At 42.1% G+C, this 21,571-nt stretch overlaps 1 protein-coding gene across 1 annotated transcript in view; it reads left to right on the plus strand.

Annotated features, from left to right (window-relative positions):
• myom3 (myomesin 3) overlaps positions 1-12,121 on the plus strand; it is a 108,346-nt gene extending 96,225 nt beyond the window's left edge. The window contains exons 34-36 of the mRNA XM_060847300.1: positions 571-593; positions 4,988-5,043; positions 10,037-12,121. Coding sequence (XP_060703283.1) covers positions 571-593; positions 4,988-5,043; positions 10,037-10,279 — 322 coding nt within the window. The 3' untranslated portion in view covers positions 10,280-12,121. The remainder of the gene's footprint in view (positions 1-570; positions 594-4,987; positions 5,044-10,036) is intronic.
• The last annotated feature ends 9,450 nt before the right edge of the window (positions 12,122-21,571 follow it).

The raw sequence follows: 21,571 nt of genomic DNA on the forward strand, positions 1-21,571 counted from the left end.
CACTTAGATTTATATAGCACCTTTCACAACTTCAAGATGCCCTGTAGTAAGTTATACCCAATGAAACAATGAAGCAATGTAGTGTAGCCACTGTAGTAGGTGAAACAAAGCAGTAATTGATGTGAGCACAGAGACCTCACACAACCAGTATGTGATAAAGACCCTACATCTGTTTTACAGATATTGGACCAGGGCGGGGTGTTTAAAAATTGACCAGGACATTGGGAAGAACTCCTCTGCTCTTTCTAGATGAAAGCTATTGTGTATTATTGGTGCACCCAACTGAGACAATAAGCAAGGCCTTGGTTTTACATTGCATCCAACAAAATACGGAGCATTCTCTCGGTAATCCAGGGGGAGTTAACGTGCATTTTGTGTTAATTTCCCTGGAGAAGGACTTGAACTCATAACTTTCCAGCTCAGCGCTGAGACTGGGCCACAGCTGAACCCTCATTGGTAGCCAATAGCTTGCTCTTCCTGATAAGTCTAAATGAAACTATCTAGACATATATGTGCTTCCGACAACAAATTATTAAGTGTTTCCTGATTTTGATATTATCTATTTTTCAGGCAGGCAGCGATTGCAGAAAAAAGTAAGTAACTTCAATCAAATATGACTCGCTCAAATACAGAAGAGCTTTCAAATCATTTTCTAACACTGGGATAAAGAAGGTTCAAAATTAAAGAGAGAAAATTTCCATATCTCAACTAATTCCAATTACAAACTTCTAAATGTTTGTTATTTCCTTTTCAAGCCTTTTTCACCCAGTGAATACCGGCTCTCCTGGAGTGAGAGGTTTGAATAAGCACAAGGAAAATTTAAGGATGGGTTAGAAGTGGAGAGGTAGCTGCAATAACTGAGTCTGATTCTTCCCTCACAACATCCCTGATAGCCTCTGGACAACCCCACTATCGACCAGTGTCAGTAGAGAAATAAAACAAGGAAATGTGAGCAATCATATAATGCTGCAAGTTTTAAAATCTCAAATTTTGTAAAAGCAGTTTCAGGAGCAGGGGTGCTGCGGAATTCATAACTCGGAGGACCTGAGAAAGAATGTTTGAGTAGGAGATATTTTAATAAGTTTTGAATACAACAAGGGACAGTGTTAAGGTTGGAATGACTGCAGTTTTAGAGGAACAGCTAAACAATTGTTTCCCTCCTAAGGAGCAAAGAAATGCACTGCTCAGATCATTAGCAGCTGTTCTGCTCATAAGATGCATAACAGCAAGGTGATCAACTATCCTGTATTTAAATTGCCCCTTATTTTCACCCTTTGTCTAATGTCCCTAAAAGTACACCTTCTATCCCTTATTTCTCAAAATGCTATGTGGGCATGAGTCTAGGGATCACCAGCCACACATCCCTCTCCCCCACCACCACCACCACCACCCCTTTGTCCATTTCACAAGGTTAAGGTGTTCTTTATTTTATTTCTGAGGAGTTGGTCATCCTGCCCAAGAGGACACATTGGAGTGAATGCATGTCCACCTCCAAGAGTAGCAGTGAAACGCTGAGTCCTTCTAAACTGTCCACTTCCACAACAGCGAGCAACCCGAGGCTTTGGATCTTCAATACTCGAGGTGCTTGGAACCTGGCAGCAAAGTGTTTCAACAGTTACAAAGGGTTTTGTCAATGAGAAGGTCCAAACTTTATTTGAGGAACACAGGAGTGTACTCTGTACCATTGAGAAGGGATGCTTCAGGGCTATTGTATTCAGACTGTATCTCCCAGTTTGAGTGTGGATAACAGCCACAAATAACAGAATTGTTATGTACAAAAGGAGGCCGTTTGGCCCACCATGCTTGCACTAGTTCAATTTCCAGGAGCCAATCTCCTGCCTTGCTTCCATATCTATGTACACCAGTTCAACCAAACTTCACCCCATTCCCTCTTAAATAGTTCATGATTAATGTTAGTTTGATGTTGTTTTCGTAAGCTCCAGGTTGAGTCTGATTGATCCATCAGTTCCATTAGAAATCATGGGCATTGAAGGAATGACAAGGTAAAACAAGCAGTAATTGCACACAGGTGAACTTTAATTCCTATTCTCTTTGGCTTCCTCCAGCTGGACTGCATGAATTCTCCTTATAGGCCTTCTCAGCATTGTCTGAATCATCCTTCGATCAGTGCCACTTGGGAGGTATTCATTTCCGATCTCAGTGGGGAGTATTAGTGCTGAGGTGGAAATTCCATTCACCTGAATATCAGGAAGGAAAGTGGGTGGGACCTCTTGCTTTGACTCTATTTCAGCACTGAATCTACCATTCATCATCAGAGAGGCAGCCAAAATTAGTGGGTGGCATGTAGCCAGTAACTTAAGTTAAAGAAGCAATTTTTCACTCAAAGGGTTTCCACTTTCGGGAAAAGGTGTTCCAGGGCTCACTTAAAACAGAACTTGTAAAAATCTTATCTTTTTTTTTCCCCATCCACCCATGGGAGGTGGGTGTCACTGGCTGGTCTAGTATTTATTGCCCCTCCTTAGTTGCCCTGGAGAAGGTGGGGGTGAGCTGCCTTCTTGAATTGCTGCAGTAAACTCCCAATGTTGTAAGGGGGAGAAGTCCAGGTTTTGACCGAGTGACACTGTAGGAATGGAGATAAAGTTCCAAGTCATGATGGTGAGTGGCTTGGAGGGGAATGTGGATGTTTCCATGTACCTGCTGCCCTTGGCCTTCTAGATGGAAGTGGTTGTGGGTTTGGAAGGTGCTGTTTAAGGATCTTTAGTGGTTTTCTGCACTGCATCTTGTAGATGGTATACACTGTGGTGACTAAGCACTGGCAGTGGGGGGAGTGGATGTTTGTGGATGTGATCAACCTAGCAAGCTGATCTAATGTCCAGTTTCTTGAATGTAGTTGGAGCTGCACCCATCCAGACAAGTGAGGAGTATTTCATCACATTCCTGATTTGTGCCTTGTGGATGGTGGTCAGGCTTTGGGGAGTCAAGAGATGAGTTACTCGCTGCAGAAATCTGAGCCTTTGACCTGTTCTTGTAGCCAATGTATTTATGTAGCCGGTCCAATCAAGTCTTGGTTCAATGGTAAAACTCCAAGATGTTGATAATGCAAGATTCAGTGATGGCAATGCCACTGAAAATCATGGAGCAATGGTTAGAATCTCTCTTATTGGACACGATCAATGCCTGGCACTTGTGTAATGTGAATGTTACTTGCAATTTGTTAGTCCAAGCCATGCACGTTGTCAAGGTCTGGCTGCACATGGACATTGTCGACTTCAATATCTGATGGGTTCTGAATATTGGTGATCCTCACTTCTGACCTTATGATGGAGGGAAGGTAATGATGAGGCAGTTGAAGATGGATCAGTCTAAAACACTACCCTAAGGCATTCCTACAGAGAATAAAGCTTAAAAATGTGTTGCTGGAAAAGCGCAGCAGGTCAGGCAGCAGTCCTCGCTTATTCCTACAGAGAACCCCTGTCCTGGAGCTGAGATGATTGTCCTCTAACAGCTGCAACCATCTTCCTATGTGCTAGGCAGTATTCCAAGCAGCAGAGAGTTTTTCCTCTGATTCCGATTGATTCCATTCTTGCTCGGGCTTCTTGAAGCCTCACTCAGTCAATTGTTGCCTTGATTTCAAAAGCTGTCCCTCGCCCCTTCCCTCTGGAATTCAGCTCTTTTGTCCACGTTTGAACCAAGGCTGTAATGAGGTCAGGAGCTGGGTGACCTTGGTGGAACACAAACTCAGTGTTACTGACAGGTTATTTCTGAGCAGATGATGTGTGGTAGCACCATTGATGACCACACTTGACTGATTACATCCACTTCCCCCCCCACACCAATGCACAGCTGTAGCATTGTATACCATCTGCAAGATGCACTGCAGAAATTCACCAAAGATCCTTAAACAGCACCTTCCAAACTCACAACCACTTCCACCTAGAAGGCCAATGGGATACATGGGAACGGCTATGTTCCCCTCCACGATCCTTACCATCGTTTTACTGGCTGGGTTTTATTTGTTCTGCTCTTTTGCATACAGAGCATATCTTGGCAATTTTCCACATTATATAGATGCCAGTGTTTTAGCTGTACTGAAAGTTTTGATTTGGAGATTTTGGTTGATCACGCAACCACCTGATGAAGGAGCAGCACACCGAAAGCTAGTGCTTCGGAATAAATCTGTTGGACTACAACCTGGTGTTGTGATTTTTAACTTTGTACACCCCAGTCCAACACCGACATCTCCAAATCATATATTGTTTAATAGCTTCATCAAGTTGACACCTCATTTTTCAACATGTCTGATGTTGCTCCTGGCATGCCCTCCTGCACTACCCATTGAACCAGAGTTGATCCCTTGGTTTGCTGGTAATGGTTGAGTGGGGCATATGCCAGGCCATGAGGTTACAGATTGTGCTGGATTAGAATTCTGCTGCTGTTGATGGTCCACAGCACCTGCTGAATGTCTTGTCTTGAGTTGCCAGATCTGTTTGAAATCTATCCCATTTAGCATGGTGCTAGTACCACACAACAAGGTGACACTTATCCATAATGTGAAAACAGGATTTCATGTCTGTGACGATTTCAGATTTCCTTCCAGAATGAGCATGAGTGCACCTGGTGGATTTTTGAACAACTGACAGTGGGTGTGAGGTCATTATTAGAGTTATGATTCTTGATTACTTTTTCAAATATCAAGCTGTACCTCCTGAGCCCTGGTCTGAGGAACATTTTCCTGATCTTTGGAATGTTACTCAGTGACAATGCCACCTGTCCATCACCTGCATTGAGGTCTCTCATCTTCCTGTCATGTCACAAATAAAAGGAAAAGAGCAATCTGGCCTCTGTCAGTAGCTTTGAACTAAACAGGCATCTGAGGGAAGGGGCCATCCACCCAAAGTGTCTCCACTTCCCCCTTAAACACTTTTGGCAGAATAAACACAGGACTTTCAAGGAGCTTCTTTTCACTAGGATTCTAATTCAGTCACTTGTTGGACTTTCATCTAATTTTCTATTTTCTTTCTTTCAGATAGAGCTAAAGTGGTCAAGGGTCCACCTGATGTCGTTAACATCATGGAGGATAAGGTAAAGAATAGAAATATAAGCTTAGAACAATCAAATTTCATGCAGTATTTTATAGTGCCTGTTTTAACCACTATGCTTAACGCTCAGTGTTTCTTTAAAATTCATTTAATATTGTTACTTCCGTACAGTACAGTATTTGTTGCCAATAAAAGCATGTCAGCTTTTGTAGTTATTGGAAGATGGGTTTCCAGTTAGTGTTTAATATTTTGTACACAATTTCTGCTTGTGCAGTAAACTAATGGCTCAATTTTCAGAACCATTAGAGTCATAGAGATGTACAGCATGGAAACAAACCCTTCAGTCCAACCCATCCATCCGATCAGATATCCCAACTTAATCTAGTCCCACCTGCCAGCACCTGGCCCATATCCCTCCAAACCCTTCTTGTTCAAATCAGAACCTGAGGAGTCACAAATGGTACAGAACATTATGCAATCATCAGTGAACCTTCCCACTTTTGGCACTGGTAGAGGAAATGTCATTGAAGCAGAGGAAGATGGGTTGGTCCTAATCATTCCTTGCCCCTCCAAGTACATATAAATCCTATCTTTCATATGTCAGACTCCTAGGTCTTTAGTTTCCAGGCTTCTCTTTACATCAATTCTTATTAAAGGCTAATCCATTCATTATTGATCCAAACTGATTAATTTGATACCTAATTGTTCACACATAGCTGGAATGCCTACTGTTCATTGAATGCAGCAGCAGATTCAGGGAAAGACAGCTACTAATACAGATTTCCAGCCAATTTCATACCCAGTCCATTGGTCAGTGTTCATTTCAGTGGAGATGTGCAGTATGCTGCCATGCTATCTCGTTTCTGCCATGTGCCTAATTTTACCATCCGTCTCGATGGTTGTACTCAATGGCAAAATGTTTGTATTCCGTGAGTCTGTGGGACCAGTTTTCCTGATAAGCTACTAATTTTGATTATGTGCTAATTACTTGTAGCAGCCATAGCCCTGAGCAAACTTAAAGCTATTTGTTGTCTCTGTCTCAGAAAAGGAATTGACCATCACCACAGGAAGGATTCCTGATGAAAGGCTTTTTCCCAAAACATTGATTTTCCTGCTACTCAGATGCTGCCTGACCAGTTGTGTTTTTCCAGCACCACTCTAATCTTGACCATCACCATAGCCCTTTGCCATGAATGATTTTGCTGACCCGATCAGCAAGAGTTTTCCTCAACAATATCTTGTTCAAAGCAACAAATTCAAATCATCATTATCCCAATGGGAATTGTAAAATTACAGCTGGCCCCAGTACTGAGATGGTTGGGTCTTAATTATTCTTTAACCTGTTGAATACAGATGTATCTAATATTTGGGGGTGGGGGGAGGAGTGGGGGAGGGGGGGAAGAGAGTGGAGAGAGAGAAAGCAAATTGGACATCCCACAGTCTCGCCTCAATCACATTTATACCAAGGAGATAGTGAGCAAAAGGTGGCCCCTCCAATGAAATTTGGGCAAAATCCCAATAAAATGTAACCCAGCCCAATTCCAATTAATTCTTTACTTCACTTGGAGCGATGGAGGAATTCCAATGTTAGTGTTTATAAATTTAATTCTTGATCCAGGAATCACTGTGTCTATAATTTGACTGACAGTCTCTAATCAAAACAATGATTGCTAGCCGCACTCGAATCTGTTGTTTGCAATTTGCCTGCAGTTCAATGTTTTTTTTACTTTAATACAATCTGAGTACTTCTTAATGGGACATGGTCATTTTCAGAGGTCGGATTATTCTGTGTATTTAAGGCAATCTTTAGAAAACATAGCTATAGCAGAAGCCTCAGGGATGTTCCAAGTTTTATCATTAAAGGATATATGTTTGTTTTTCTAAATAATACATAAGCAGTATGATGATTCACAATCAATTGTTCATGCTAAAGCAAACCTTTAGTTATTTTAGTCATTCCACAGCATCAAATCCCTATTTGCCAAAGGCACTTGAATGTGACTGGCTCTTATTACTGAAGGACATATGAATGACGTAGAATGCTGGAATTCCCTCCCTAATGACATTGACGGTCAACCCACAGCAGGTGGACTGCTGCAGCTCACCACCATCTTCTCAAACGCACAGGCAATAAATGCTAGCCCAGCCAGCGACACCCACATCCCACTAATGAATACGTTTAAAAAAGAAATTGGTCTCATCTACCTGCCATTACAACATTAGCACGAGCACTTGGGCAAAAAGATCATAAATCCTTCATCACTTCTATCAGTCAAACTGAGGTGACTGCAAGATGATTACTTTAGTATCTGTGGTATAGAACATAGAAAGGTACAGCACAGAACAGGCCCTTTGGCCCATGATGTTGTGCTGAGATTTAATTCTAATGTAAAATATAGTAACTTAACCTACGGACCCCTCAACTCACTGCTATCCATGTGCATGTCCAGCAGTTGCTTAAATGTCCCCAGTGACTCTGCTTCCACCACCACAGCTGGCATTCACAACTCTGTGTAAAGAACCTACCTCTGACATTTCCTTTATACCTTCCTTCTAATATCTTCAAACTATGACTCCTCGTACCAGTCAATCCTGCCCTGGGGAAAAGTCTCTGGCCATTGACTCTATCTATTCCACTCATTATTTTTTACACCTCTATCAGGTCTCCTCTCTTCTTCCTTCTCTCTAGAGAGAAATGTCCAAACTTATCCAATCTTTATTCGTAAGGCAAGCCCTTCAGTCCAGGCAGCATCCTGGTAAACCCTCTTTGCATCCTCTCTAAAGCCTCTGTATCTTTCCTATAATCGGGCGACCAGAACTGGACACAATATTCCAAGTGTGGTCTCACCAGGGACTTGTAGAGTTGTAGCAAAACCTCACGGCTCTTAAACTTGATCCCCCTGTTAATGAAAGCCAAAACACCATATGCTTTCTTAACAACCCTATCCACTTGGGAGGCAACTTTGAGGGATCTATGTACTTGCACACCCAGGTCTCTCTGTTCCTCCACACTGCCAAGAATCCTGTCTTTAATCCTATATTCAGCATTCGAGTTTGGCCTTCCAAAATGCCTCACTTTGCATCTATCCAGGTTGAACTCCATCTGCCATTTCTCAGCCCAGCTCTGCATCCTGTCAATGTCGTGCTGCAGCCTGCAGTAGCCCTCTATATGATCGATGACACCTCCAACCTTTGTGTCATCTGCAAATTTACTAACCCACTCAGCCTCCTCATCCAAGTCATTTATAAAAACCACAAAAAGCAGAGACCCAAGAACAGAGCCCTGCGGGACCCCACTCAACACTGACCTCCAGGCAGAATACTTTCCATCTACAACCACTCTCTGCCTTCTGTCAGCCAGCCAATTCTGAATCCAGATAGCCAAATCTCCCTGTATCCCATACTTCCTGACTTTATGAATGAGCCTACCATGGGGAACCTTATCAAATGCCTTGCTAAAGTCCATATACACCACATCCACTGCTCGACCGTCGTCGACCTGTCTTGACACCTCCTCAAAGAACTCAATAAGATTTGTGAGGCATGACCTGCCCCTCACAAAGCCATGCTGACTGCCTTTAATCACACTATGCTTTGCCAAATAGACATAAATCCTATCCCTCAGAATGCTTTCCAAATCTTTGCTGACCACAGACGTAAGACTGACTGGTCTGTAATTGCCAGGGATTTCCCTATTACCCTTCTTGAAAAGAGGAACAACATTCGCCTCCTTCCAATCCTCTTAGCAACTTCCTTTTTCACTTCCCGGAGCAGCCTAGGATAAATCTGGCCTGGCCCTGGAGACTTATCAATCTTAATGTTTTCCAAAATTTCTAGCACATCAACTTCATCAATCTTGATCTGGTCCAGCTCCTCTAATGGTGAGATGCAGCACCTGAGTTCCTATTTGAAACAACAATTATACCTGCATTATGTTGTTTATGCACCTGGTTGATGGAAAGGTGAAATAATGTATTGTGAAAACAAGACAGATACTTGCAATTAGGAATACTGGGCATGTGGAGGGTTATTAGCAACATTGACGCAGGAGGCTAAATGGTCTATTTCCATGTTTTGATTTCTATAAAATGTGACAGGAAATTAAGATCCCCAAAGAGTATTCAATGTGATACTGTGGAATTTATCTGTATGTGAAGTCCTGCCTTAACAGTCCAATTTATTTAATGCAATTCGTGAAAGAGATAAAAGAATTTGTGAGGAAAGAGGGACTGTGAGGGAATCAAATAAACATAAAAAGGCATAACTAGAGGTAGAACCAAACAGTTATTAAAAAGGAGAAAGCAAAACGTTATTACGACTATCAACATCCTTTCTCCCCCACCAGCACCACCTCCAAACACCCACCACCAATTATAGTATAAATACTGACCTTCTGCACTCATCACATCAGTTCTGATGAATAGTCATCTTGACTCAAAACATGAGCTTGCTCTCTCTCCATGGATGCTGCCTGATCCACTGTGGTCTTCAGTGCAACTGTTTTGAGAGAAATCTCCAAATTTCAGTTTCTTTAATATTCCAGTGGAATCCTTTAGTCCTGGGGTGGCGCAGTGGCTCAGTGGTTAGCACTTTGCCTCACAGTGCCAGAAACTTGTGTTCAAATCCCTCCTTGGGCAACTGTCTGTGTGGAGTTTGCACATCCTCCCTGTATCTGCGTGGGTTTCCTCCCACAATCCAAAGATGTGCAGGTCAGGTGAATTGGCCGAGCTAAATTGCCCATAGTGTTAAGTGCATTAGTCAGGGGTGAATGTAGGGGAATAGGTCTGGGTGGGTTACTCTTTGGAGGGTCGGTGTGGACTTGTTGGGCCGAAGGGCCTGTTTCCATACTGTAGGGGAATCTAATCTAATATCCTTCACAGATATTAGATACAGCAACAGTGGTGGTGTGACAAATTATTTAAAGAGAATGTTGACTAGATTCATGCTAACATCTTTTTTGCTGTGAAATAATATACAGCTGAATTATGCTACAGTAACCAAAAAGTAAAGTTAAAAGATTTAATTGTTTTGAACAGGCTCTGTGTTTGTCCTGCACCATTTCGGGAGATCCCATTCCGGAGGTATTCTGGATGAAAAATGACCGTGCAATCACTTCAGGAGAGCACTATCAGGTTGCTGTCGACAAGATGACTGTTAACTTCACCATCCAACAGGTCACCTCTGAAGATTCTGGAAAGTACAGCATATTTGTAAAGAACAAGTATGGTTCTGAAACAGCTACTGTAACAATAGGTGTCTATAAACATGGGGAAGAGTGAGTAATTTTGAAATGAAATCTCTAGTTCAGGATTTAGAATAGTCCAGCATTTAAGGTAAAAGGCTCACTGGTTTTAAAAAAAAAAAATTTTTTTTTGTGAAATATTGAATTCCAGAATGTTATAGTTTGTGGTGTTTTTTAGTGCTTTGGTTCTGAAAGTAATATGGAAATTTGCAGCTGGTATCGAGTGAGATAGAAATCATTTTGATGAAATGATGGAGAGCAGTATCTCTCAGAAAGTGACAGAGAGTGACAGCATTTCAGAAAATCTAGGAAATTGGGAGTAAAGACAGAGCCTGGGGAAGATAAGTTTTGGGAATAAAGAAATTCTTCGGCATCAATGAAACTATTTTCGAAAGAAAATTGGATGCACTTCAGCAAAGAGAAGAAGCTGAGATTTGATGAGAATGCAACAACTGGGCTTTGGTGAGAAATGTGTCAAAGGCTCTTTCTCGATGCTAACAACTTCAACAATCCTAGCTACCTTCTCATTTTCCAAATTGTGGGAGTTGGATTTTCATTTTAACAATCTCAGCATTAAAAAATACTTGTCCATGACGCAAAAGAGAAAATCTGATGAAAAGGATCGTGTGCTCTTTAATAACCTGTTCTAGATTCACTTGCACTTGTTCCTGTGGAAGTAGAGAGGAATAGGGTTAGGGTTAGGATTAGAGCTGGGTTTAAGATTAGAATCAGGGGTAGGGTTAGGGTTAAGAGCAGCATAGATGTGTGTTGCTAAACCCAAGAACTGAAAGTGGCCACAGTCTTTGCTGACAGTTGTAGCTCAGGAATCCTGAGTGGGAGTACAGGGATTTTGAAAGGACATCATGACCTTTTCTCAAGTGTGCTGAATGCTTATCAATACTTACTTTCCAAACAGTGTTTCACTGCTTTTAGTAAACCAATCACTTCCACCGTACAAATTTACGGCACATGTAGGAAATTTGTCCTGATCAAATATACTACATGCATTCAAAAGCTCTCAAATATTGGCATAGTGGATTAGACACAGACCTTTCTCTGTGGGATCTAGATTAACATCCAGCCCAAATTAGTAGGATGACAATACACGTCGCTGATTGTTTGAATCCTACAATAAATATGTTCGAATGCTATCGTTCCAATTAAAGTGTAAAAACAAATTACTGCAGAGGCTGGAAATCAAACAAAAACTGAAGGGGCTGCTTTGAAAAGCTCAGCCGCTCAGGTAGCTTCTATAGAGAGAGAAACAGAATGTTGCAAGTTCAATGAGACTCTTTCAAAGAAGAGTCCTTTTCTGCTTCTGCCACCACTGATGTCACCAGAGCTGCTGTTTATGTTTATTTGGGTTTTTTTGTCTGCTTGGGTATGGCCCCATATTATCCATTTCCAGCGAACACTGATTGAGAGAATGGAACAAAATTGCACTAATTGAGTGTGGCGTGTTCCATGAAGGTGGAGTATGCTTTTAGAGTCATGTAGTCATAGAGATGTACAGCACAGAAACAGTATGCTGTTATGACAGGATCAAGGAAACTAATCTGCAGCAAAGCCTGCAATATCTAACCTGTGATTGTCAAGTACTGAATGTAGGTGTCTGAAACAATGAGTGTTCCATTCTCCAAGATTAACATTTTTACATCTTTCTGAGCAAAACCCACACTTAACATATTAGAAATTTTCAAATTGCAACCCAGCTTAAATATCCAGGGTGTTGTGCCAAGTGAGCACTGAATGAAATTTGTTTCCCTACCTCAAAGGTTGGAGATAGTGATAGCACTCAACTGTGAATGGACTTTAATCTGAGCAGTAGTAGGCAAAAGTGAAGACTGCAGATGCTGAAAACCAGAATTTAAATTAGAGTGGTGCTAGAAAAGCACAGCAGGTCTGGCAGCATCTGAGGAGCAGGAAAATTGATGTTTTGGGCAAAAGCCATTCCTGATGAAGGGTTTTTGTCCGAAACGTCGATTTTCCTGCTCCTCAGATGCTGCCTGACCTGCTGTGCTTTTCCAGCACCACTCTAATTTAAATTCTGGACAAGTATCCAACGAGAGCTCTCTAGAAATGGCCAAGTGTCTGTGGAGCAAGTGTGATATGGATGCTGTACAATTACAGAGATAATCAAACAGTTGCTTTCACCATCATTACAGCAGCTCCTACTTCGCCACTAACTTCTGTTTACACATGAGCATCAAGTAATTAAATTAAAACAATTTAATTTGTTATTATTTGAACAGTGTTGTTGCTGATTTGTTATGCATCACAGTAATAAAGCTGGAAATGATTTCTGTTCCATCATTAATTATTGAGAATATTAATCTGTTTTAGTAAGCACCCTTCCTGTGGCATGTTTACAGAATGTTTTTTTGTGTGTAACACGGATGACCAGTGATTAAAAGACATTTGCCAGAGATTTTCTCTCATTGGGTATTGTTAGAGAGAGCCACCACATTACTCTCTCAACCACATTGCTGTAGGTCTGGAGTCATATGTTGTTCAGACCAGGTAAGGATGGTGGATTTCCTTCACTACAGGGGTATTAGTGAACCATGTGAGTTATAGAGTCATTGAGTCTTAGAGATGTACAGCTCAGAAACAATCCAACATATCCAAGCCAACCAGATATTCTAAACTAATTGAGACCCATCTGCCAGCACTTGGCCCATTTCCTTCTAAACCCTTCCTATTCACATTCTTCCAACAATTGGCAAAGATTATTATTGGACTCCATATTCCACATTTCTTTTTCATTAAATTCAAATTCCACCATTGCCACAGCAGGATTCAAACCCAGATCCCTTGCACAGTACCTGGAATGCTGGATTAATCACCCAGTGATATTGCCAGCAGGCCATGCCCTCCTGTAATAGTCGTGAGTGATTGTAAGGGGACTGGAGTTAATTGCAGAGGGAATTGGAGAACAGTGCTTTATTCCAAAGGTCAAAAGAGAGGACAAACCCACTGTCAGACCAAGGGGCAGCATTGTTCCTGATCCATCAGCAGTTCCAATATGTTGTGACACCTACCTTGGTTCCTCCGAGCCAATCAGATTCCAAACAGTGCCCAACTCTCCCAGACTGAGCATTTTGGTCTGGATTTTTCTGGAAATCAGTAAGTGTCATTTCTTGAAGAGATTCATGCACTGTTTCTCTCCATGAACCCTGGCAAGTGATTCACCCACTCTCTTCCCAAGCCAATTTATTAGCTCTGCATCGCCCCACTATTGCACCTGGTTCATCATCTTCACTCATTCACCACAGGCAGAAACATTGTTCACTGCTGAGATCTCCTGGGATTCCTGGCACCATCTCTAAAGTCCAGCTGGGCACCTGGTCAAGTCTTGGCCATCCACAGCTACCCCACACAATCCATGTCAATTGCACCAGTTATGTTGGGCAGAGGGGAGTTGGCACTCTCTCTGCCGATGGGCACGTGGGCTTCCTGGTGGATGGGGGTGTATGTACTGTCACTATCTATGGAGTGTACCATGAGCTGGTGGTGATTGATAGAGATCCAGAGGGGCAAGAGGTTTTAGATTAGATTGCTTACAGTGTGGAAACAAGCCCTTCGGCCCAACAAGTCCACACCGACCCGCCGAAGCGCAACCCACCCATTCCCCTACATTTACCCCTTTACCTAACACTACGGGCAATTTAGATTGGCCAATTCACCTAACCTGCACATTTTTGGACTGTGGGAGGAAACCGGAGCACCCAGAGGAAACCCACGCAGACACGGGGAGAATGTGCAAACTCCACACAGTCAGTCGCCTGAGTCGGGAATTGAACCCGGGTCTCTGACGTTGTGAGGCAGCAGTGCTAACCACTGTGCCACCCGCTGGTGAACTGGAGTCTCCAGGAACATACTCGGACTTTCATGTCGGGAATTGTCTCTATCTGGGGAATGGGAAGGGGGAGGAGGAAACTTTTCATTTTCTTTATTCATGCAAAGGATGAGGGTGTCACTAATTAAGCCAGCGTTTATTACCCATCCCTAATTGCCCAGAGGGCAATTAAGGGTCAATCACATTGCTGTGGATCTGAAGTCACATATAGGCTAGACTAGGTAAGGATGGCAGTTTCCTTCCCGAAACAACATGAGTGAACCAGATGAGTTTTTCCAACAATCAACAAGGGATTCATGGCAATCATTACATTCTTAATTGCAGATATTTATTGAATTCAAATTCCATTATCTGCTGTGGTGGGATTCAAACCCAGGCCCCAGAATGCAATCTGGATTAATAGTGCAATGGTAATGCCACCAGGCTATTGCCTTCTCTGTATAAAACAGTATCTTGAATTGTAATGAGATGTTAATGTATGTAAATAGCCCTCTTGCCAGTTCCCAATGAGACTGCAGTTAAGAAAGCACACCAAAAAAAAGACAAAAGAGGAAAAAAGAAATGAACAGTACAGTCAGAGGTCCTGTTCACAGAGAGCTGCCTCAGAGGGAGCCTGGGGGGAAAATCACACCAATACCCTGCTTCTTCAGGAGGTCAAGAGCGTTCAACATGTCCAATCTTTATAGATGCCCACAGAAAGCATCACAGCTTGGTACAGCAACTGGTCAGCCCAAGACCGCAAGAAATTATAGAGTCATGAACACAGCCCAGTCCATCACACAAACCAGCCTTCCATCCATTGACTCTTGGCCATTAAGGCGCTTTATCTAAGTGATCATAGTATTTGTAACAAAGCAAATGAATGAACAACACAAATCATTGTGAATGATTATAATGTGGTAGGCATCACCGAGACGTGGTTGCTGGGGATTCAGGACTGGCAGTTAAACATCCAAGGATTTACAACTTATCAAAAAGACAGGGAGGTGGGCAGAGGTGGGGGGAGGGGAGGGTGGTTGCCTTGTTAGTTAAGAATGAAATTAAAACTATGGAACTGAATGACCTCGGGTCAGATGATGTGGAGTCTGTGTGGGTGGAGTTGAGGAACCACAAAGGCAAAAAAAACCATAATGGGCATTATGTACAGACCTCTTAGCAGCAGTGGTCAGGACTAGGGATGCAAGATGCACTGGGAAATAGATAGGCCATGTCAGAAAGGCAAGGTCATGGTGATTATGGGGGACTTCAATATGCAGGTGCACTGGGTGAATGTTGCCTGTGGGTGCAAAAGAAGGGAATTCATGGAATGCTTACAGGATGGCGTTTTGGAACAGCTTGTGATGGAGCCCACAAGGGAGCAGGCTATTCTGGACTTAGTGCTATGTAATGAGCCAGACTTTATAAGAGATCTTAAAGTAAGGGAACACTTAGGAGGTAGCGATCATAATATGGTAGAGTTCAGTCTGCAGTTTGAAAGAGAGAAGGCAAAGTCAGATGTAATGGTGTTACAGTTAAGTAAAGGTTATTACAGGGGCATAAGAGAGGAACTGATGAAAATTGACTAGAAGCAGAGCCTAGCGGGGAAGACAGTAGAGCAAAAATGGCAGGAGTTTCTGGATATAATTGAGGACACGATACAGAGGTTTATCCCAAAGAAAAGAAAGATTATCCAGGGTGAGGGGTTGGGGTGGGAATTAGACAGCCATGGCTGAGAAAGGAAGTCAGGAAATGTATCAAAGAAAAAGAGAGAGCCCGTAAAGTGGCCAAGAACACTGGGAAATCAGAAGATTGGGAAGAGTAGAGAAACAGACAGAGGATAACCAAGTGAGAAATACAGAAGGAGAGGGTCAAATATGAAGGTAAACTAGCCAGTAATATTAAAAATGATTGTAAAAGTTCCTTTCAATACATAAGAAACAAATGAGAGGCAAAAATAGAAATTGAGCTGCTCCAAATTGGTGCAGGAAGGCTAGTGCTGGAAGATAAGAAAATAGCTGAAGAAGTTAATAAATACTTTGTGTTAGTCTTCACAGTGGAAGACGTGAGTAATATCCCAACAATTAAGGAGAGTCAGAATTGCGTTTGATAGTCATTACAAAAGAGAAAGTTCTAGAAAAGCTAAAAGGTCTAAAAATTGATAAATCTCCTGTCCCCGATGGGCTACATCCTAGAGTTCTGAGGAAATAGTGGAGGCATTGGTTGTAATCTTTCAAAAATCACTGGAGTCAGGGAAAGTCCCATTTGATTGGAAAATTGCTGTTGTAACCCCCTTGTTCAAGAAAGGATCAAGACAAAAGATGGAAAATGATAGGCCGATTAGCCTAACCTCAGTTGTAGGTAAGGTTCTAGACCTCATTATTAAGGATGAGATTTTTAAATTCTTAGAAGTGCAGGGTCGGATTAGAACAAGTCAGCATGGTTTTAGTAAGGGGAGGTCGTGCCTGACAAACCTGTAAGAATTCTTTGAAGAGATAATAAGTAGGTTAGACCAGGGAAACCCAGTAGGTGTTATTTATCTAGACTTCCAAAAGGCCTTTGATAAGGTGCCTCACGGGAGGCTGCTGAGTAAGGTGAGGGCCCATGGTGTTCAAGGTGAGCTAGTGGCATGGATTGGGTATTGGCTGTCTGACAGAAGGCAGAGAGTTAGGGTAAAAGGTTTTTTTTCAAAATGGCAGCTAGTGACAAGTGGTGTCCCACAGGGTTCGGTGTTGGGGCCGCAGCTGTTCACTTTATGTATTAATGAAATGGATGAAGGGACTGGGGGCATTCTGGTGAAGTTTGCCGATGATACGAAGTTAGGTGGACAGGCAGGTAGTTCTGAGGAGGTGGGGAGGCTCCAGAAAGATTTAGACAGTTTAGGAGAGTGGTCCAGGAAATGGCTGATGAAATTCAATGTGAGCAAGTGTGAAGTCTTGCACTTTGGAAAAAAGAATACGGGCATGAACTATTTTTTAAACAGTAAGAAAATTCCTCAAGCCAAAGTACAAAGGGATCTGGGAATGCTAGTACAGGATTCTCTAAAGATTGACTTGCAGGTTGAGTCCATGGTTAAGAAAGCAAATGTAATGTTGTCATTTATCGCGAGAGGGTTGGAATGTAAAAGCAGCAATGTGCTACTGAGACTTATAAAGCTCTGGTTAGGCCTCATTTAGAATACTGTGTCCAATTCTGGGCTCCACACCTCAGGAAGGACACTCACACGGATGATCTCTGGAATGGTATGCCTAACATATGATGAACGGCTGAAGATCCTGGGATTGTATTCATTAGAGTTTAGGAAGTTAAAGGGAGATCTAATAGAAACTTAAAAGATAATGCATGGCTTAGAAAGGATGAACGCTGGGAAGTTGTTTCCATTAGGTGGGGAGACTAGGACCCATGGGCACAGCCTTAGAATTAAAGAGGGTCAATTTGGAATGGAAATGAGGAGACATTTCTTCAACCAGAGAGTGGTGGGCCTGTGGAATTCATTGTCACGGAGCACAGTGGAGACCGGGACGTTAAATGTCTTCAAGGCAGAGATTGATACATTCTTAATCTCGCAATGAATGAAGGGATAAGAGGAGAGTGTGGGTAAGTGGCGTTGAAATGCACATCAGCCATGATTGAATGGCGGAGTGGACTCGATGGGCCAAATGGCCTTGTTTCCACTCCTATGTCTTATGGTCTTATGGACTCCATTGATACTTCCCATTGCCTCAGAAAAGCAGCCAATATAATCAAAGACCCCTCCCCCCCGGGTATACACTTTTCCATCTCTTCCATTGGGCAGAAGATATAAAAGTTTGAAAACGTGTCCCAACAGAATCAAGAACAGCTTCTTCCCTGCTGTTACCAGAATTATGAATGGACATCTTGTATATTAGAGTTGATTTTTCTCTGCACCCTCTCTGTAGCTGTAACACTTTACAAAAGAACCTCAACTATTGAAAGGACATGGGCAGAGAGTATTTTGTTCTGTTAATCAAATTCTGGATAATCGAATTCCGGATTACATAGTTTAGCCAAGCGTCATGACCTTGCCATCTTGCCAGATATTCCGATAGTCGGATAATCAAATACCAGATAATCGAGGTTCCACTGTATTCTGCATTCTGTTATATTACCCTGATGTACTTATGTAAGGTATGATTAGTCTTAAATCACACACCATTCTCACTGGCAACCGAGTCACTCTCACTTCAGCCATAAATGTTGATAAAACCACAAGGACTAAATTTAAAAAAACACATTAGTCACATGGTTTATTAAACAATGCCAGAGGTACATTCAGATTCACTTTTTGTACCAATTATTTTAACAGCATGCTCTCGAGTCTTCACTGAATCCACACTGTAGAATATTTGAGTAAAACACTCCAATTCCCTTAAAGGGATCCCATTTATTTAATTTCTTGTTAAATATTACACATTTCATAAATCTGCAACAGAATTGATCACTACTCTGATCGACATTGATGGACAAGCCAAACCTTTCTGAAATCAAGCCGGTAAATTTCCCCCGGCACATCACCAAGCCTTTCATCCAATCGTCCTGGACTGTGAGAGTTTAAATCCTGTAATGTTTTGAAAAGCTCTTCACCAGAGCATTTTCTAAAAGGCAGTGTTGTGTAGCTAAATTTGGGAGATTTAAAACACACAAAAAGTGTTTGTTGAGGAGCAAATGTGATCAAAAATTTCCAAGCTTGAATGAAACAAAACTACAATGTGAACAGCTGGGTGTAGCATTTAGCAAAAACATTTTATTGCATGATTTGCAAGGGGCCTAACAGGGAAGGCAGATGAACTCAGGGCATGGTTAGGAACATGGGACTGGGATATCATAGCAATTACAGAAACATGGCTCAAGGAAGGGCAGGACTGGCAGCTTAATGTTCTGGGATACAAGCTACAGGAAGGATAGAAAGGGAGGCAAGAGAGGAGGGGGAGTGGCATTTCTGATAAGGGATAACATGACAGCTGTGCTGAGGAAGGATATTCTTGGAAATACATTCAATGATGTTATTTGGGTGGAGCTGCGAAATAAGAAAGGGATGATTACCTTATTGGGATTGTAATATAGACCCCCTAATAGTCAGAGGGAAATTGAGAAACAAACTTGTAAGGAGGTCTCCGCTATCTGTAAGAATAATAGGGTGGTTATGGTCAGGGATTTTAATTTTCCAAATATAGACTGGGACTGCCATAGTGTTAAAGGTTTAGATGGAGAGGAATTTGTTCAGTGTGTACAAGACAGTTTTCTGATTCAGTGTGTGGATGTACCTACTGGAGAAGGTGCAAAACTTGACCAACTCTTGGGAAATAAGGCAGGGCAGGTGACTGAGGTGTCAGTGGGGGAGCACTTTGGGGCCAGCGGCCATAATTCTATTAGATTTAAAATAGTGAGGGTTGTTTTTCAGACTGGAGGTCTGTGACCAGTGGAGTGCCACAAGGATCGGTGCTGGGTCCTCTAATTTTGTCATTTACATAAATGATTTGGATGTGAGCATAAGAGGTACAGTTAGTAAATTTGCAGATGACACCAAAATTGGAGGTGTAGTGGACAGTAAAGAAGGTTGTCTTAGATTACAACAGGATCTTGACCAGATGAGCATTGGACAGAGAAGTGGCAGATGGAGTTTAATTCAGATAAATGCGAGGTGCTGAATTTTTGGAAAGCAAATCTTAGCAGAAAGTATACACTTAATGGTAAGGTCCTAGGGAGTGTTGCTGAACAAAGAGACCTTGGAGTGCAGGCTCATAGCTCCTTGAAAGTGAAGTCACAGGTCGATAGGATAGTGAAGATGGTTTTTGGTATGCGTTCTTTTATTGGTCAGAGTGCTGAGTACAGGAGTTGGGAGGTCATGTTGCGGCTATACAGGACATTTGTTCAGCCATTGTTGGAATATTGCATGCAATTCTGGTCTCCTTCCTATTGGAAAGATGTTGTGAAATTTGAAAGGGTTCAGAAAAGATTTACAAGGATGTTGCCAGGATTGGAGGATTTGAGTTATGGGAGAGGCTGAACAGGCTAGGGCTGTTTTCCCTGGAGCGTTGGAGGTTGAGGGAAGACCTTATAGAGGTTTGCAAAATCATGAGGGGCATGTAAAGGATAAATAGACAAAGTATTTTCCCTGGGGTTGGGGAGTCCAGAACTTGGAGGGCATAGGTTTAGGGTGAGAGGGGAAAGATATAGAAGAGACCTAAGGGGCAATTTTTTCACGCAGAGGGTGGTGCGTGTATGGAATGAGCTGCCAGAGGAAGTGGTGGAGGCTGGTACAATTGCAACATTTAAGAGGCATTTGGATGGGTATATGTATAGGAAGGGTTTGGGGGGGGATATGGGCCGGGTGCTGGGAGGTGGAACTAGATTGGGTTGGGATATCTGGTCAGCATAGATGGGTTGGACCGAAGGGTATGTTTCCATGCTGTACATCCCTATGACTCTATAATTACCACGGTGGGTTTCAAACATGTATGTTGTGAATTACCAGTCCCATAGAGTGCTCACTCTTACAACATAATTCACTAAAGGTGAGTGTGAAAACCTCTAGTTTTATGCCAAGGTAATTTAAGGCAGTAAAAGGGGAAGGGAAAGGGGATTTGAGTAAGAATGGGTGGATAATGTATCTATGTTAATCGAGAATCTGTTTATTTTAACCTCACTGTATTAATCTGTTTGAGTGCTGACTCCTTATGTTGATGTCAGTCCTGGACAAATAGAAGAACAAGATGAAGTAAAAACAGAGGAAACCAAATGAAGAAAAAGTCAAAGTGAAAATGTGGCAATATTTCTCTTTCAACTCTTTTTCAATAGGTCCCACCATGCAGCATCTGACTCTATGTTCAGCGTTGGAAGGTTACCCCATTTCTGTCAACATTTTGTACTTAACCACTAGGATTTTGACTCATAAGGTTATTTGCCCAGAATACAGGTTAGATTGAGTAAATAGAGACCTTCATTGCTGATGTTTTATTTAAACTTGGCTTCATACCAGGTAAAAGACCTTTTATTTCAGTTTCTGAGGGAAATACAAAGTATTAACTTCAATGATACAGAATTTAATTGATTAAATCCCAGTGTCAGCACAATCCATTAAAAATTAAATAGTCTTTTGACATATTATGTGTGCATCTGATGGTAAAACTGGTTAAGTCAGATCTCAGAATGAAACATGGATTGATAGATTTGTTAAAAATTTTAGTTAGCATTTTAATTATTTAAGGATGGCGCAGTGACTCAGTGGTTAGCACTACTGCCTCACCATTCCAGGGTGCCAGGTTTGATTCTGGCCTCTGGCGACTATCTATGTGGAGTTTGCACATTCTACCCGTGTCTGCATGGGTTTCCTCCCACAGTTCAAAGATGTGCAGGTTAGCTGAATTGGCCATGCTAAATTGCTCATTGTGTTAGCTGCATTAGTCAGGGGTAAATGTCAGTTCAGGTAATGGGTCTGGGTGGGTTACTTTTTGGAGGTTGGTGTGGACTTGT

Source organism: Hemiscyllium ocellatum, chromosome 30, assembly GCF_020745735.1.
Source record: "Hemiscyllium ocellatum isolate sHemOce1 chromosome 30, sHemOce1.pat.X.cur, whole genome shotgun sequence".
NCBI lineage: Eukaryota > Metazoa > Chordata > Chondrichthyes > Orectolobiformes > Hemiscylliidae > Hemiscyllium > Hemiscyllium ocellatum.